Consider the following 17,756-nt stretch of genomic DNA (forward strand, 5'->3'; position numbering starts at 1 on the left):
TCACTCCAAATCAAACACTGCAATTGCCCAAGCTGTTCAATAATTCAATCATCCACTTAGCATTATTGTCCTAATGTTCCAATCCTGCATTCCTGCGGCTATTGCTTTCCAGCACCCGGCCATCTACGTTATGCTTGCACCATCCTTCATGCAGCTTCTCTTAATTGAAGCATTTATTTTTCTCTTTCTTCTTCCCCTTTTGGTTCATCAACTTTACCCATTCTGCCATGATTCTAACTATAAGCTCCTTTTCTTCTCATATTACTTCCCACTTTGAGTAACTGTGGCATGGGCCAGTTGATCTACTCCACAATCGGCAAAGTTTCCCAATAAAGTTAATTACTGTCAATGACTTATATGTTGGATATTATTCTCCTTCTTTAACCTAATATTCCTTCCATTCATACACCAATGATCTTCCAGATCACTAAATCCAATTCACAATAATCTTAATGAGTGGTGCAAGAGAGAGTAAGGAGTTGTGTAGTCAACTATTTCTTTGGTTTTAGTTTTGCAGTGTTGATATTCATAGAGCTTCTATTCGCACATTTAAATGGCTCAAAAAGAATATATAGATCATAATTGTGGAACACTCTGTAGATTGTTCCAACAGTAACAGTGCAGCGTGAAATGTGGTTCAATGGCAAATAATATATACAGTTTGAACAATGATTCTTATTCTATATGCCAGAGGAAAAGTTTAAAAACTTTCCAGAGTCTATAGTTTAGCCATAGGTCTCATTTACAGTTAAACAGCCACATTGCAAAGGTCTAAACCTGCCCAAATGTATAATCCCTACTGCAAAGGGAAATAATCCTTTTAACAATGAAATGGATGAGTATCACAAAAACAATCAGGGTAAGCATTTAGGCAGAGAGCTCAAACCTTGAAACCATGTTCCCATGGAAGAACTTGAATCACTCTGTAGCTAGCTGTTGCAAGTGGCTGTAACAACATAAAGTCTTCCCAGGAACATATCCCGTTGTCCTTGATTTAGCATCACCCTGTTATAAAATGAATCACACTGTAGCTAGCAGTTACTACCATAGAGAGAGTTGCTCTGTGATAGTGGAAACAATTATGGAGTCAGTTCATAGGATTCAATCAATATACTTTTTCTTTTCCTTCTTTCACTTTATAAAGAAAAATGGGAAACTGATCTAGTTTGCAAAGTATCCAATACGGAGGCTTTGCAATGGATATAATAGATAAGCCCTACGAAGACACTTCCTGAAACAAACACAATCTCTATCTGAGAAAATTTTAGGAAATTACCATATCAACTAATCAGATTCTTCATCATCATCAGTTGGGGTTCTATGGAAATGCCCAAAGTATTGGAACCGTGATGTTTGACTTCTATTGGAAATGTGCGATCTCCTCTGCCTGGGCATTAAACCTTTACCAGAAAGGGAATCAAACAAGACCCCCATGTCCATTTCCTTTTGGGCACTTCTATGCTCATTTTCAAAACTACAAAAGCAACAAAAGAAAACTCAGCAAAGAAATCAAGATTAGCCCCCTCTCTATCTTCTTTCTTTTTTTTTGCTTCGGAAACTGGGGGAGGGGGGTAGCATATCTGAAATTGCAGAAGAATTACACAACTGTTTGGTAGGGGTGAAGTGAACCTAAATATAAATACATGTAAAACTTAAGGAATTGACACTGATAAAACTGAAGTGAGCCATACCGTTCTCGAATAATTTTAAAGGCTTCCTTGGTTGCATAAGGTAGCCCTGTCTTTGGATCACGGTACCTAAAATATCAAACGACAATTCAAACAAATAAGGTTGGATGGACTTAGCCAAATTGATATCTCTTAAAATGTGAAGTATCATTAAACTAACATTTGTATCAAATTAAAAACATGATTTATTATCCCAACTCAAGAGAAGCCTATCTCTAACTCATGGAATTAACTTTTGTATTCCCCAACGTCATGACATTTGTTCCATACATTTAGAGGCTATTGAAAACTGATTGATTGATGATTGTTAGCACGGCATCTTAAACGGAAGAGCCTAATGTCAACATCAGACTAAAGAAAGATAAAAGTTAAGGTGAAAAGAACTTCACCAGCTCTAATTAATTCTTTAGAAACTTAGAAAAGCAAATTTATGAAAAACACTTCTCCCAAAGAAAATTTTAATATGCTCCAAGTACAACTGCTTAGAAATCATCATTTAGTTCGTAATGCTGCAGAAAACAATTTAGTCAGCAGCAAGACTTTAAAATGGAAGATCAAGAAATAACTGTAATGAAAATAAGCTCTTACTTGGCAGGCAATCCAGTAACAGCACAAATGGCCTTTTCTGGGTCTGGATACAAAGATAAATAAAATAAATAAATCAAAAACATATTCAAGGAGCAAATAAAAAATTATCATTAAACAAAGACCAGGTAAAGCCCCTTTTAGTTTTAGTTCTTTAAAGTATAATAAGTATTTTAATTAATGTCAATTTGGATTTCCACTTCTGCTTCATCAAGAAAATCTATTGAAAAGTTCATTTCTATAAGCCAATAATGTTAGATAATTTTATTGTAATTAACACAGCATTTGTGGGCCATTACAAAAATTTAGCAACAAACCAACTCTAATGTTATTAATCTCCTTGGTAACAAAAGTCACCTATAACATTTAATAGAAAAGACTTTTATTATGAGAATACAAATTCTACAACCATTAGCTGATATCCCTCAGCACCTCATTTTCCCCTTGCAGTAACATTATATTACCTCAAATGGTGGAATGGCAACTGAAGACCAAAACAGAAAGATGATTAATTTCAATCCCCATGCAAACCCTAATGATCTATGTCTAGTACAAGCAAAAATAGCTGAACTTGTAGCAGCAGTAGATATCTAAACTAATGCACCTACAACGAGTTCCAGAAATGCAGGGGTTAAAGATTTTTCAACTTCAACAGGTTGCATTACTGAATGATTGTGTTCAAATAACAGCCAGGAAAAATAAAATAAGAGAAAGCCAGAAGAAATAAAGCCAACAGAAGGAAATTGAAATCTAGATCAGCAAAAATTCTTTAGCACCAAAAATCAGATTTCTGAGGGTCATGATTTCTGCAATTAAGCCAACTGAGGGATTTATTATTGATAGACCCAAAAAGCAGAGGAAAATAAAGCCAACAGAGGCAAGAACCCACCAAAAATTCTTCAGAGATATGAATGATAAGAAAGAAAATGAAGAGTCCATATCAGCAATTTTGTTAACATTAACTCATGACCACATGGAACTTACATGGGGGCGATGTGGTTGAGAGCTCTGACTGAAATGACAATCCTTTACTAAATTCTAGATATGAACAACCTGCAAAAGATTGCATAAATTAGCATAAATCAATTCAGTTAACAAACCCCATATAATCAACAATCATATATTCAATTTTTCTTGCATTTTAGAACTAAAATCAATAGCTATCAAGGTACTCTTGCCATCTTTTGACACATATTTAATCTGTGGACCGCCATATACAGGTTTGTGGATTATTGCTCTTTTCTTAACTTCTTCCTCTCTTGCCAACACACGCTCTAAATTCCTTAAGTTCATGATTTCTGCAAAATTAAAATACATAAATTCAAGTTAAAATCAAATAAGAAGAAGCTCAGAAATCTAAACTCATAGGGAAATTTCCATCCTGAACCTGTTTGTGCTGCTTCCAGAAGCATCTCTTCTTGAGTCATCCTCTTTTCTTCACCTTCTTTTTTCCTTTTTACTGGCTGATTATAAAAAAGTATGTTAAAAACATAATCACATTGCATAACTGCATTTCACTCCATATATCCAAATTATATAATCACATAATGTGTGTGTGTATCCATATTGTATAATCACATGAAATTTATATCACGAAACACATGATACGTATAATAGTGTTAAGAAGCCGAAAGTGAATCAAGCAGTAGTCATGGAGCAACCGTAGTAATTATGGCCAAATTCATTCATACAAGTTAGTGGGGGTCATGAAGACATCCCAGTCAACTATTAATGGAATGCTCTCATGACCTTTTTAATGAATTTGATCACGCGTTTATATATATATATATATATATATATATTTATACATATAATTCATGAGTTTCAACCAATGGTGCATGCAAGTTTTAGAAAATAATAGTAATGATGTTTTTGTTGCTTTCTAACTACATCATAGTCTCAAAGAAATAGCTAACTTCACAATGAAAAAAGTTAGAGCAAGTGACTGTAACCATTTATGCATCTAATGTTCAATGAGAAAGCCAGTACTCAGATGCATGCACAAAGTATAGGATGATATTATGACCTTGAAATCTTTGTTAGGCAATTCTACATATACTAATCTAAATTTAAACTATAACACCGTTATTGCAATACTAATCTAAACTTAAATTCACCCCTAAGAAATCAAAATCAATTACATATTGGTTAAAGAAATCACATCTACTATATAAACTGTTATCTAGTATGAACTCTCAATGCTAAGTAAGTCAAATCACATTAGTGGGTACATTTACTTATCTTTTCCTCTACACTGGGGAAGGAAAGCCATTTAATTGTACAAAGACATCAATTATACATGGCTAATGTAGGAAATACTATGTGGCTTTGAGACAACCATGCCCCACACCTCTCCAACATCTGCCTAATTCTCTCATCAGTCACAACTAAACAAAGGTTCCAGAAAAACAATTGTGTCAAGAACAAATATTAGAAGGATAATACCAAAACGGTCCAATAAGAAAACACAGGTCAGATTATTTTGCTTTAGTTTGAACCAAATCTCATCAAACTAAAGAAAAGCATCATGTATAGCTGCTAGAAAAGATATATGCACTGACTAATACAATGATCCATTTTCTTTTAACGTTTTTGAGATGACTACCAATGTATGCTAGATATATGTCCCTAGAAAAGAACAAGGAATACAGATACAATAATCAAACTTGCCTTCATCGTTGCTTGCAAAGCAGCACGTATTGCATCTCGCTCAGCTTGCCTAACAATGACTGAAGTTCTTGTAGATTTCCTAATGATTCTCTCACCTTCTGCATCATCAGGGGCATCATGATGTTGTGGAGAGGTAGGCTTTTGAGTCGACTTTTCATCCATGGGATCACCATCTAACTTCGAAAGGACTTTCTTTTTCTTCTTTTTCTTCATAGAAGGCTTTCCAGGAAAAATTAAACGCTTCTTCGTACGAACCCTGAAAACAAAATTTAATATATAATAACAATTAAGGAGATGTAAATATGAATGAGTTGGGGAGTAAAAGAAGTAAAACCTTTCCTCTGTTTCATTTTCTGCTTCATCATCTGGCTCAGGTTCCTAGCACCCATAGTCCATAGAAGGGAGTCAAATTTCAACAGAGGACATGAGTGAAGTTTAATTGAATATGGGTTGAAACAAAAGTAGAGACGAAAGCAATACACACATCTTCATCAAAATCACTGTCAAACACATCAGCAACCTCCTGTTCTTCTTCATAATTGGTATCATTGTCTTCCTGAAGAGAAGAGGACCACAAACAGAAATAACGGTAAATGCATGTAACATATCAAATCTTCCAAAATTATAACTCCATAAAAACTAAACTCCAAGAAGTAGTGACCTTAATTCCTAGTCACTCCAAAAATTGGTCTTAGAAATAGAATAAACAATTAGGGTTTAGGGTTTTACATGAACTTAAGGGACACGAATCCACTCATAATTTCAACACGTCATCTACCCATCATCTATGAAAATAATGAGCATGTTTACCCGTACTAGTACTTCAGAAGAAGAAAAAGAAGTGAGAGCTTACCTCTTTGAAAGCCTCTTGATTCCAAAACAACTCGTCTTCTTCAGCTTCCTCGTCCAGTAACTTTGTCATCCTGGCAATAACAAATAGCGTTCAAATATTTCCAGAATTTTTTCCTTTTTTTATTTTAACAATAAATAATAAAAATAAGAAAATTAAATCATAATTATACTATTTCATCTTAGGTTGAAGTTGTAACCTTTTCCCTTTAGTTGTTCGAGAAGCAGGATCCAGAAAGACGTGCGTCTCTTCTTCTTTACCAGTTTCCATGGCTGCAACAAGCTATCAAATCAAAACAGGAAGAGAAGGCCCGAAGGATTTATGGGTTCAGTTGATAGTAATAGTAAGGAACCCAAAGAAGAAAAGAAACGCTGGATTTTTTATTTTATTTAATCAGATTCAGGGTGGGGAAGCAACAAGGATTCGAGTGAAGGCCAGTCTTTTTGTCTAGTTAAAGCAGATGATCATGAGTTGGGCCCCGGTTTTCTCGCCCCGCCCCGAACCATTTTTAAGATATCACATGAACCCGAACCCGAAACTGAACCCGAATTGTACAAATAACCTATCCGATCGGGGTCGAAAGGTTGGGGTTATTCTGCTTCATGTGTCATGGGGCTTCCATTTCTAATGCAAAGATCATGTAATGTGTTCGCGTTTTCATTCTAAAAGGCATAATATTTTAGAATTGATTTTAAGAAAACTGATCATTTCGATGTTAGATTCAAAAGGTTAATTAAAATGATGATTTTTGACAAAAAATTATTCTTTAAATATGTGAAATAACAATTTAAAAAATTTGGTACAAATAATTATCTTTTAACCTAACATCCATAATACAAAATAATTATTTTTTATAAAGTTTTAATTTCATAATTATTCTTTATAAATTTTTCGAATTTCAAGTTAAATTCCCGCTTTCCGCCCAACACCTATTAGACATCCATCATAATTTGCTTTTCCGTCTCCGATGATCAACGCTATTAGTTTTACTTTTACCACAAAATGAATTTTCATAAATATACATTTTTATAAAAATTTATTTAAATATTTAAAATAATTTAAAATTTTTCTCATTCTATCCCAAACAATTTTGAAATTTAGCTCCAATCTAAATTAAACCCGAATTTTAAAAATAACTTAATGAATTCATATTTTTAGTTCAAAAAACACATCTTAAATTCATATTTTTAATTTTAAAAACTTGATTTTTTTTAAATTGATTTCAAATGAATTGACTGTTTCATGTTTGATGAAAAAATTAATATAAATAACCATTTTTTTCTAATGAAAAAATATTCTTTAAATATGCGAAATAATAATTGGGAAAATCTCATAAAAACAACTATTCCATCTCATTAAGGTATAGTTAAATATTTTTAATTTCATGATTATCTTTTACAAATTTATCAAATTTCAAATTAAATCCCTACTCTCCACCTGACACCTTCTAGACATCCGTCATGTTTAGGTCGGCTTTCACCGCGTAATGATTTGGAATTTATTTAAATTTTTTCAAATTCCAAATTTTCAATTTATATTTAATAAATAAAGAGAAAATAATATGTATCTTATTGTATGAAAATGAAGCAGCAAAGATGGGATCACAAATCACACATATCATGTTCGGCTATACAAAACTAAATATAGTCTCTAAATTACGAACACTTGTTAGATTGACGGTTTCACAATTGTCTGCGAACTTTCTTCTCTGATGCGGAAACATGGACAGAAGCATCGGATTAGATGGACGCCAAAATCAATCATACAACCGAAAAACCCAGCCGATCTCTCTCTTCTACCTGCCTGCTGCACCACAGGCAGGCCATAGACGGGATTCGGATCCATGTATTGCTGATAGGATGGAGCTGGACAAATGGGACTACGATGGCTTTCTGTTTCTGATACAGTATCTTCTGGTGCCGGGCACTGAAACAGAGTTGGATATGACAATTCTGGGACTGGGAATGGCTCAGCCTGATCCGCCGTATGAATGGCATCTTGGGTTAGCTCTGCCTGCAGCCATGATGGCAACGGTGGCGCTGAGGGCTGCGTTGAGGCGCACGAGTAACAGCAATGACAATGGGAGGAATCAGGATATGAAGGCTCTAGGCCGAGGGACTTTCTTTTTCTCTTCTTGCGTGACCAGAACTTGAGCTTCTTCAGAGCTTTGGACATTTTCATGGTTTAATGGAGACTGAGAACTGAGTTAGCTCAGCCGCTTTTCTCGATAGATGTGGGAATATATGTAAATAGTAGTACATGATTCAGAAGGATAAAGCGCTGCCCAGCAGCGGATTCTTATACACCTTTTGCTAGTTCAAATTTCTTGACCGTTGCCACAATGCCACTTCACCAACCACAAAGTCAAGGATGTGAACAATCTGGACACAATTATATCGACGTGAGCATTACTAGAATCACTGTGTCCTGTCAAGTTTCAAAAGAAATAAATACTTCGATTCCACATGGAAGTAAGTACTTTAAAAGAAATAAGGTACTTCATTCTCAATGACTAAATAAAATGATTTTGAAAAACTTATAAGAAGATAATGATTTTGTGACAAACTATAATAAACCCAACTTAGATCCCACCGACATCGAGCACCAGGAGGCAAGCATCAAATCAGGTGGGAAACAATGTCCCCGACCGGCATGAGATTGGAAAATCTTGAAAAGCTTATAAACATGGATGTTACACATCCAAGTCAAAAGAGAGTATTAGCATACACTGACTGAGAAAATTGTCCATCCTGTTTGATTATTGCTTCACTGCGTAAATACTAAATCATATACTATTAACAAGCAAGTGAGAAAAATACAAAGAAATCAACTGACAACCAAGTCCTGGTCATTTTCCCATTAACCACAGCCAACTGTTCTACCAACAAGAACGAAATGAAAACAAACCAAATCTGATAAAGCAATGGAATAGATCCACCTATCACAAACAACCAACTTTACCTTGAAGCAGTTACAATCAAGATGATGCTTTCCCGTGAGAAAAACGAAACATGAGCTGCCTGGGAATTAAAACTGATGGGGAATAACCCAAAAAATATATATACAGAAAACTAGAAGAAACATATCCAAATCCGCAGGTAACAAAAGATTGCACAACTATATATATTTACATACAAAGGACAAGTGTGCCATGTTGTATATTATATAACAAAAATAAATTGACAGAAGGCAAAAAAAAAAAAAAAGGGCAAAAGGTAAGAGGAGGGCAACTTTCAATTGAGCACTGGGAGGAGAGAAACTTTTGAACCTACTTAAAAACCAAATGAACAATCGCTATGAGATTTTGCTTCACAAAAATATTTTAGAGTGCAGAAAAAATCTAATTATATGAGATCTAAACCCTATCATTGAGGCACATCTCACTCTCTCCAGAGGAATTTGTTGACAGAACAGCAGACTCACAGATGTGGATGCTGTAGCAAGCCATTTCAGTATTGCCATGTCAATGGCAATGTCATCAAGGTAATGCATATATAGACAAAATCTAGAGCACTACATTCTTTTTTCTCAACCTCTTCTATGGTTGCTTTCCTGCAGCACATAAAGGCCTGGGTACATTAGCACCCAGGACTAACAACTGAAGACCGGTCGTCAGTGTTGACAACTGTGTCAACACCAGGCTTGGCTGGTTTGCTATCATCATTGGCTGGAAGTTTTATCTCGGGTGATAACTTTTTAACTTCCTCTGATGTCAAGATAAAAATTTTCCTCACCATGCTGCAAAACTCACTGCAATGGAAGTTCACAGAAACAAATGGAATAAGTAGCAGAACGACCAATGAGCTCAGATTCACACTGTACCATAAAATCTCAATTAGATATTTTCAAACTTTCCTTGAAGTTGATTTCACTAATCACAAGAACAATAGAGTTTTGTCTGATAAATTGTTAAAAATAGAGAGTTCGTAAAGTTTATTTCTTAACATATTATACCTTTCTCAGCCTTGGTGTAATTTAAGTCCTTTTTCCATTTATATCACCCATCATTTTGATAAGACAAAAATGTACATAAAATCAGAATAACAAATTAACCAGTAGACCTATAAGAAACATTTTAATAGGTGGATCCTACGAACCAAACAAGAATGTAAGTGTAGGATTTAGTAATATCCTGCACCAAGAATATAGCACCAATAAGAGAAATAGGAAGGCTGAACTTACATCCAAGGATCATCCCCAACCATCATCATGTCACTTTCATCATCGGTATAGACAACCTGCCAATTCCTAGCTGACCCAGAGAGCTGACCTTTAATGTCAAACATCTCCTCCAGCTTCCTTAGCAAGTCCTCATAACAGTCAAATCGTGTCAAATCAACAGCCCTTCCAACCACCATCCCTTGCATGTGAACCTGAAAAAGGCAAGCTCAGTTAAATACAACAATACTATATTTGTAACAGACACCCAGCATCCTTCTATAGTATTTGTAACAATACTATATTTTACTAGAATGTAAAATCAATCCTTTTTAGTAGGTTCTCTACAGTGTTTCTCAAGCATGAAGACAAAATTTTAGACTAAAATGCAAATAGATCTTGACAAAAAGCTACAGCTTTATGTAAATCAGACAACAAAAGAACTTCCAATCTTTCCAGGGGATTCTAGTCTTAAAAAAGCTATTTTCTTCTCGGCAAATTAAAGCAAAAGAATGTGTTTGGATGACCTTAGTGCAGCTCCGAATTTGCTTGCTCTGTGACTCCTGAGGAGATCTCAGGCATGACTTCTCAGGATCACAACTTACAGAAGGAAGATCAGATCGATTAAGATTTGATGGATCAGAGAGCTGGTCAGAGTCGGCATCTACTAATAGAACAAGCCGGTCATCCACTACAGTCCCAGAAACTGTAGCCACAGGGGAAGTTTCTTCCATGTTCACATTGTCAAGTTGAATACCAAACAGCCTGCAGCCATTCCCAGTGCCCTGCTTTCTTTCACAAGATTCTTTGTTAACAACTGGTGCAAAAGATTCTGTAACACTCTCCACTCTGTTAGACCAATACATGGAGTTGCTAGAAACAGCAGCAACTGAACAATTCCCACTAAAGCCAACAGAGTTAAGCTTTGCAGTAGAGGAGAATTTAGGTGATGAATGTCCACGTTGTGAATCACAATACGAGAAAGCAGGAGATTCAACTGATGATTTCCACATACCTATCACATATAGTGTTCAATTAAAATCCAAAGCAAGAATTTAATGCAGGTACTGACAAATAAACAATTGTACCAAGTGAAGAAAGATCTGAAGATGGTGTAGGTAGAACAGGTGGTCGAGCCCGCTTGTTCCTTTGTGCAGGTTGTGAGTTTGAAGAGGTATTAGTCGCAACAAGTGGATCCAGTTCCCATGGAGACACCCTATCAGGGCGCAGGATTGATGAAGGTTCATCCCATTGAACCTGGAAATAGACAATATTGTAACAAGAGTTTCACAGGGCAGACATCCCAAAATGTGTTTCGTCTCAATGCAGAACAAATAAGACATGACATAAGAAATTGGGGTAACCTTTAGCGATCTCCACTCAGAATCATCCCATCCAGACGATTTATTATCCCCAACACCAATAATTGTGCCACTGAACCTGCAGGCACAAATGATTGCTGGTTAACAAGCACTACCAATTCTGAATCCAAAGGAAAACAATGCAGCAGATGTATACCTTCTTTCAGGAACCTCTTCACCCTCAAATCTCATTTTGAACCTCATCCCAACGGATAGCTTATGGCCACGAGCTTCAAGATATTTGTTTACACTCACAATGAACTCAGACCGGCTTGTTCTGATAATATAATGCTCGTCAGAACAAATATACACAAAACACCAGAGTTACTCATCTTTATATGATGAGGGCAATAAAAACAGATCTTAGGCATCAGACTCCACTGAAAATGCCACAAAATAAGAAGAAGAAGGAAAAAGAAACAAATGTACAGATATATAATACCATATTCTACTCCATAGTATATATAATTTCACAATTATCAATATCACCTTCTAAAGTGTTTAACCAAATCCTCTATTTCGTTTGTGTCTGAGGAGATATTTAGTCTAATGCACCTCACCCTTAAGGATAAATATGCTTAATACGCGCTAAAGGAAGAATAAATTATGACCTCAGAAGGGATAAAGTTGCATATAGCTTCAATCCACAAAAAATTAAATTCAAGATCAAACAAAGAAACAAAATAAATAAATGTGCACATATGCATCAACTCAAACACTGCAAGATACAATTTCTAATTTTTAATTAATTAGTAAATAAAATAAAATAACTACTATAACGATGATAATAACAACAACAAAAATGGCTACGGACATTGAAAAAGACGGATGATGATGTAGGGTTACTGTTGGTTGGCTCTGCAGGATAAAATACAAACCTTGGCTTGTAGAAGACAGAAAACATACTTCCGGTAGCAATGGCATGGGATGCAGTGGCAAGCACCCCAAGATGCATGCTGTGACTAGATATAACAGAAGATGGCATGTTGGTCTGTTGTCTCATAAGCCTCCTCACACCAACACGCAGCTCTCCATTTTCCCCCCTGGAGAGAGGCAATTATGCATATATAGGTCAGTAGATTATATAAAATTAACAAAAGAGAATATCTATTTTGTCAAAGAGATAGATCTTGCCTCAGGAATATAAATGCATCACCGGCCACTAATTTTTTGGAACTAACAAAGACACTCCACCCAGTAGTGAGTAAGTGGCGCCTCGGTTGCCCTGCAAATAAATTTAAATGCTAATGAACCAAGAAGCAAGAACAATATTATTATCAAATCACTACAAGTACGACATCAGAGAAGTCTAGACGACTTAAAAGATAAAACTAAAAACAATAATAAGTTTTTTCAATTTTAAATGAGTGCCAATAAATTAGAGGAGACATTGCAAAAATAGGTAAAATGAACACAACAGGTGGTTTTGAATGATGCTAACAGTGCAAAAACAGTGAATACATTCTGAACAGAAACAGAAGCTAAATCCTCGAAACCATGTTGATTCACCTTTCAAAAGCCCATAGTTTTATAAAGGGATTATACAAAAAAAAACAATTCTTCCAGTTTCTACAAGCATCCATTTCATGATTCCTGACAGATAACAATTCATTATGAAACTAATATTAACTTAATCATTTGAAAAGAATATGTGATGGAGCATGACACTGTAACAGATAGATACTTAAAGTTTCTCTTTTTATTTAAAACTTAAAAGTCCAAAGTAGCCAACAAGTTTATCCCACAGAAAGAGCCAATTGTCCCCACACAGCTACTGATTCCAACTCCATGACACTTTAACTGCCATCAACAAGTGCCTAAAAGGCTCTTCCCTAATTCCAACAAACTAAGACCTATATGATTTTGAAGCTACTTGATTCAAGGTCGTAAGATGCTTGGAACATATTTTCCTTTAACTCTGCATACATAAAAGTTTATCAAAATTCAAATATTAAAAATTTACATGTGCTGAGCCCCATAAAAGAGAGGTGTCAAGTAAGCAGATGGCATAGAATACAAAACAACTTTGACCAAGCCTTCAGCCTAGATACTTGAAAATTTCCAGCTCTCAGTAAGGCGACTTTGGAAAACATTGACCAAAAAGTAATGATATATAACCTCGAAAAATATGCCTAAAATGCCACTCATTGCCATGCAGATCAGTGGCAACCAATTCCTGCCAAGGTGGCTGCTGGGACATATCCTGGGAAAGGAAGGAATTGCATAAAAATTTCAGAAAAACTCTTAACATATGTGGTATCTCAAAATGAAAATAATTCAATCAATGTGTCTAAACTAACCAGTGGGGGCAGACAATCATCTGCATGCCGACGCAAAACCGAGAATCCACCATGGGTGCTAGTGTCAGAAGCAGTAAGAGTTTTGCAAAATGAATGGACTATGCACCTTTCAGGTTCAGGAAGCGGGGGATCTGAGCTCGTAACCTCACTTTGCTGGACCATATTGGAGAGCAAAAAGAAGTGACCACAGTCCAAACATACAGAAAGATATTTATACAAATCATTCAAAGTAATTCTGACAGTAGATTGCAGAAACTAAATGCAGCTTTCCACAGCGACAAGTTTATGATGAAATAAGTTAGAGATTGAGAGACAATGAGAGGGAGAGAGCTCACATCGACTTCAGGTACCAGAGTTATTTGTGCATAAACTTCATCTGTATCAGGTTCAGCCTGCTCTTGAAGGTAAAAGTCATTTAGCACAAGGAAACAAAGCAGTAAAGCTCAGAAGAAAGTAAAAACCAATAAGTGTGAATAAGTTACCTTACGCTGAACAGAAGCCACTTTGCAAAGAATTTTAGATGGCAAATTAAATGATGGCATTTGGTGTTCTAACCCCTGATGCATTGATGCCTCAAGCTGTAAATAGAGAATAAAAAGAAAAAAAAATTAGAAGCACTACCAGAGAATAGAAGGGACATAGTGTGAAGTAAAATTATAGACCTACACACAAAACTTGATGAATAATTAGGAACAGAAATCTTCAATTGATACTAAGGAGTTTTATCAGAAAAACTCAATTGACCACATGCATTCTAATTAATATTCCAAATGTATAGCAACACCAACTTGACCGTAAACATCAGGCAACTGACATGCAAATGGAGATATTGCGAGCAAATTGCATGGTATACAAACATTTGTATAAATACATAGATAACAGTAATAAATTATTCTACAACCTATGCATCGAGGTATCTGTCTATAAACTTTTGAAGTTCATTGCCACATTAAATTGATGGCAATCCTAAAGATGTTTAGACAGTACAAGTTAGTAAGGCTCATCCATTTCTTCCCTTGCACATCTTACTATTAGTGATTCACCAAAAATAGAAAGAATCAAACCAAAATTCAAAAATTCATACCAGATAATTTCTTCTCCATTAATAACCAAGAACCTAGAATCATGCCTGTGAGTACTCAATGCTAGCTGGCATAAAATCAATATTGACACCAGGCAATTCAAAATAATAAAAAATAGCAAGGATTTATGAACCCATCCAACCAAGGTTTTGTTAAGCACAAGTCAAAGCCGATAACTTATGAAATAGAACCAATTTAAAAAGTTACTAAATCCACAAGTTTACTGTAAAGTAAACATACCTGTTCCATGTGACCTTGTGGGAAGTAATAAACACGCTCCCCTTCACGAGGAAGCGTGACAAGAGGTCCAGCACAGGCATGCCATAATTCTTGATACAGAGGACCATCTTTGATACCTAACAAAAGATGACAAAGAAGAAAAACAAATTTAAGCCACCATAGTATTCTGTAATACCAAGAAATAAATCAGCTAGGATTGTGGAACAAGAGTTCAGCTTGAAACATAGTGGCGAATCTCTTTTTAATTTAAAGTAATGTGTAAACTCTTACACAAATATCAATATTACAGTTGAAATTCGCTCAATCCCTCCGTATCGTAAATTTTTTATATAAAAGCTACGATCAAGGTTAACCATCAACCATTTTGAATTTTCTGTCTACATTTGAGACATGAAAAAATATGTATACTATGTCATAAACATTCACTCAGATCAAAATTCTGTATTAAGTTTCAGAAAAAAAAAAAGCCACAAACCTGCTTGTTTTTCAGCAGATGGAGCCGCAAAAGCCATAGTAACACCACCTAAAAGAAATCAGCAGAAAGCAATCAACCTATGGAAACCCTGTGATAGAACAATGGTTGTAACAAAAGGAGACAACATGGAGTTTATAAAATAAATAAATCAAGAAATATTAATTTCCACACCTACAAAGAGTAAAGCCATTAATTAAGATTGCATTAACTATTACTTTATTGCTTGTTCTGATCATTCAAAAAAGCTGTCAAAAGCCTTAATTACTAATTACTACCTATGTGTCAGTCTACTCCGCTTTACGCCTTAAATGATGCCAAAAAGTAAAAAGTCTCAAAACTCACAAACCAAAACAAAAATGATAGGGATGAATTTCATTTAATTTGAACGAGATGATCCGATTGTTCTTTACTATAAAAAGAAACCCAACTTTTTGAACTCTAAAAGAACAAAAAGAATTGAAACCGAAAATGGGATTAACCACTTCCCCCACCCCCAACCCCCAATTCTGCAATAACAGAAATCTTCTGCAATACTTACACATACTTATCATATACGTGACAAAGAGAGAATAGAATAACAACAGATTTAAAAGAAATGAGAATAAATTGGGATCTGATAGAAATATAACATCAAAAAATCGTCTAATTTTTTTTAAAAGGGAACACTAAACAAAACTAATAGGTCTCACTAGTCAGTGATAAAGTGCTATAGAAAATCAGCATTTCCCCCCTCTTTTCTTCCATTTTCTGACCAACCAAACATCCAAAAAGAAATATTAATTCAAAGGGAGAAGAAAAAGGCTTTACCCCCTTGGAGTCTCCTCTTCTGTGTTCAATCTGAAGGATCCGAAGAAAGAAAAATTAGGGCTTTGAAAAACCAAAAACAGATCGAAAAAGAAAAAACGTCAAAGAAATTATTAAAAAAGAAGAAGAAGCAGCAGCTAACAGTGTTCAATGAGTTTATGTGCGTCAATGTTTGGTCGAAGCCGACACGACCTCTTTTGGCTATGGCTGCCTCTTTTTCTGTTCTTTTTCTTACACGCGCGCACACACACACTTACTCTCTCTCTAGGTTTTTCCTATTGTTTTTGTTTTTTTCCTTCTCCCTTTCTCTCTCTTTATATTTGTCGGAACGGCAAACACTCCCTTACATAAATATAAATAAATTTTTATTTATTTATTACTAATTATTTTAAAGAAAAAAGGAAATCGAGAGAAAAGAGGAAACCCTGATCCAGCGCGTGCCCCTGAAATCCCTACAGCTGCTCTCCGCTGTCCCTTAGTTCACGCACAAGCAATTTCCCCACGGCCCATTAATTTAGCTTCCTTCTTTACCAACGGATCTTAATTAATTATTTTTTTAATTAATTACTAATTATTTAATTACTCATGTTTTGTACATTTTTTGAAAATATTCTTACTGTTTTGACTGGAAAAAGGCTCCTCCTTTTCTACTGTGGATTTCCCTCACGTGACTAAAATCTTCGACAGTAAATGCAGAAAATTCATTTTTTTATTTTACCTGTTAAATGTCAATTACTTGTTTCATTAAATTATCATAACCTATTAATAATCACTGTAAAAAAATATTCTTTTTTTAAGTCAAATATTTACCATGTGATTCATTCCAAAAAAAAAAAAGAAAAATTAACATGTGATTAAAATTAAGCTATTAATGAGTGTGATTTGCTTAACTTTTTATTCTCTATTTCATTATATATGAATTATACATGAAAACACAAATAGACCTAAAATCAAGTACAAAAAAGTATAGACAATACGTAAATAAGAAAGAAATATATATATATAAACAGATGTGTTACATAAAGAATTATGAAAATATTAATATAAATGGATGCGTTATAAAAGGAATTATGAAAATACAAATACGTGTTAGTGCGTTACAGAATAAATTATGAAAATACAAATTAATGCCTTTTAAGGGAAGAAAATACAGACTAGCCTATTCCTAAAATAGAGATGTCAATGGATATGCTTTATCTGAATATTTGAGAGTATTCAATCCAATTATATAGAGTTCATATATTTTATATTTGGATATGAGATAAGTTCAATAGGAATTTTACTACTCATATTGAGTTTGAATAAAGTATGAATATCACTCTTTAGATAAATGATATTTAAAATCAATTATATAAATAGCCTTACATCCTAAATCTGATTATATATAAAAATTATATAATATAAAAAAAAAACTTGTGAATGATGAGAGTCAAACTTATACGAGAATAGAAATTAAGCCATGCTTTTGCCATGTGATTTATTTCAAACAAAAAAACATGTGATTAAATTTGAGCTATTAAGTGAGATTTACTTAACTTTTTAT

The 17,756-nt window shown here is 34.6% G+C and overlaps 3 protein-coding genes across 6 annotated transcripts; all 3 read right to left on the reverse strand.

Annotated features, from left to right (window-relative positions):
- Positions 1–655: 655 nt before the first annotated feature.
- Positions 656–6,272, reverse strand: SWC2 (DNA binding protein SWC2). Of its 4 annotated transcripts, none has more exons than XM_021442642.2 (12): positions 5,993–6,272; positions 5,797–5,866; positions 5,428–5,499; positions 5,278–5,321; positions 4,944–5,199; positions 3,661–3,736; positions 3,446–3,571; positions 3,258–3,326; positions 2,277–2,319; positions 1,692–1,757; positions 1,277–1,474; positions 656–1,005 (listed from the first exon to the last, which is right to left on the reverse strand). In XM_021442642.2, the coding sequence occupies exons 1-11, from the start codon at positions 6,061–6,063 to the stop codon at positions 1,285–1,287; spliced, it is 1,083 nt and encodes a 360-aa protein (XP_021298317.1). In that variant the 5' UTR covers positions 6,064–6,272; the 3' UTR covers positions 656–1,005; positions 1,277–1,284. The 4 variants fall into 4 exon arrangements, with proteins under 4 accessions (XP_021298317.1, XP_021298316.1, XP_021298314.1 ...); XM_021442641.2 differs by having other exon boundaries at positions 656–1,025; XM_021442639.2 differs by having other exon boundaries at positions 656–1,061; positions 5,993–6,271.
- Positions 6,273–7,339: 1,067 nt separating this feature from the next.
- Positions 7,340–8,758, reverse strand: LOC110427036 (homeobox protein). The gene has a single exon (XM_021442397.1). It carries the CDS (start codon positions 7,972–7,974, stop codon positions 7,462–7,464), a length of 513 nt encoding a protein of 170 aa, XP_021298072.1. The 5' UTR covers positions 7,975–8,758; the 3' UTR covers positions 7,340–7,461.
- A 134-nt stretch (positions 8,759–8,892) lies between these two features.
- Positions 8,893–16,520, reverse strand: ARF1 (auxin response factor 1). The gene is made up of 16 exons (XM_021442395.1): positions 16,356–16,520; positions 16,217–16,246; positions 15,410–15,457; positions 14,935–15,050; positions 14,095–14,190; positions 13,948–14,004; positions 13,613–13,765; positions 13,431–13,515; positions 12,447–12,537; positions 12,191–12,355; positions 11,470–11,589; positions 11,316–11,391; positions 11,040–11,208; positions 10,479–10,966; positions 9,976–10,166; positions 8,893–9,543 (listed from the first exon to the last, which is right to left on the reverse strand). Exons 3-16 carry the CDS (start codon positions 15,444–15,446, stop codon positions 9,372–9,374), a joined length of 2,016 nt encoding a protein of 671 aa, XP_021298070.1. The 5' UTR covers positions 15,447–15,457; positions 16,217–16,246; positions 16,356–16,520; the 3' UTR covers positions 8,893–9,371.
- Positions 16,521–17,756: the final 1,236 nt, after the last annotated feature.

The sequence above is a fragment of the Theobroma umbraticum genome, unplaced genomic scaffold (assembly GCF_002168275.2).
Source record: "Theobroma umbraticum cultivar Fairchild unplaced genomic scaffold, ASM216827v3 scaffold_228.0, whole genome shotgun sequence".
NCBI lineage: Eukaryota > Viridiplantae > Streptophyta > Magnoliopsida > Malvales > Malvaceae > Theobroma > Theobroma umbraticum.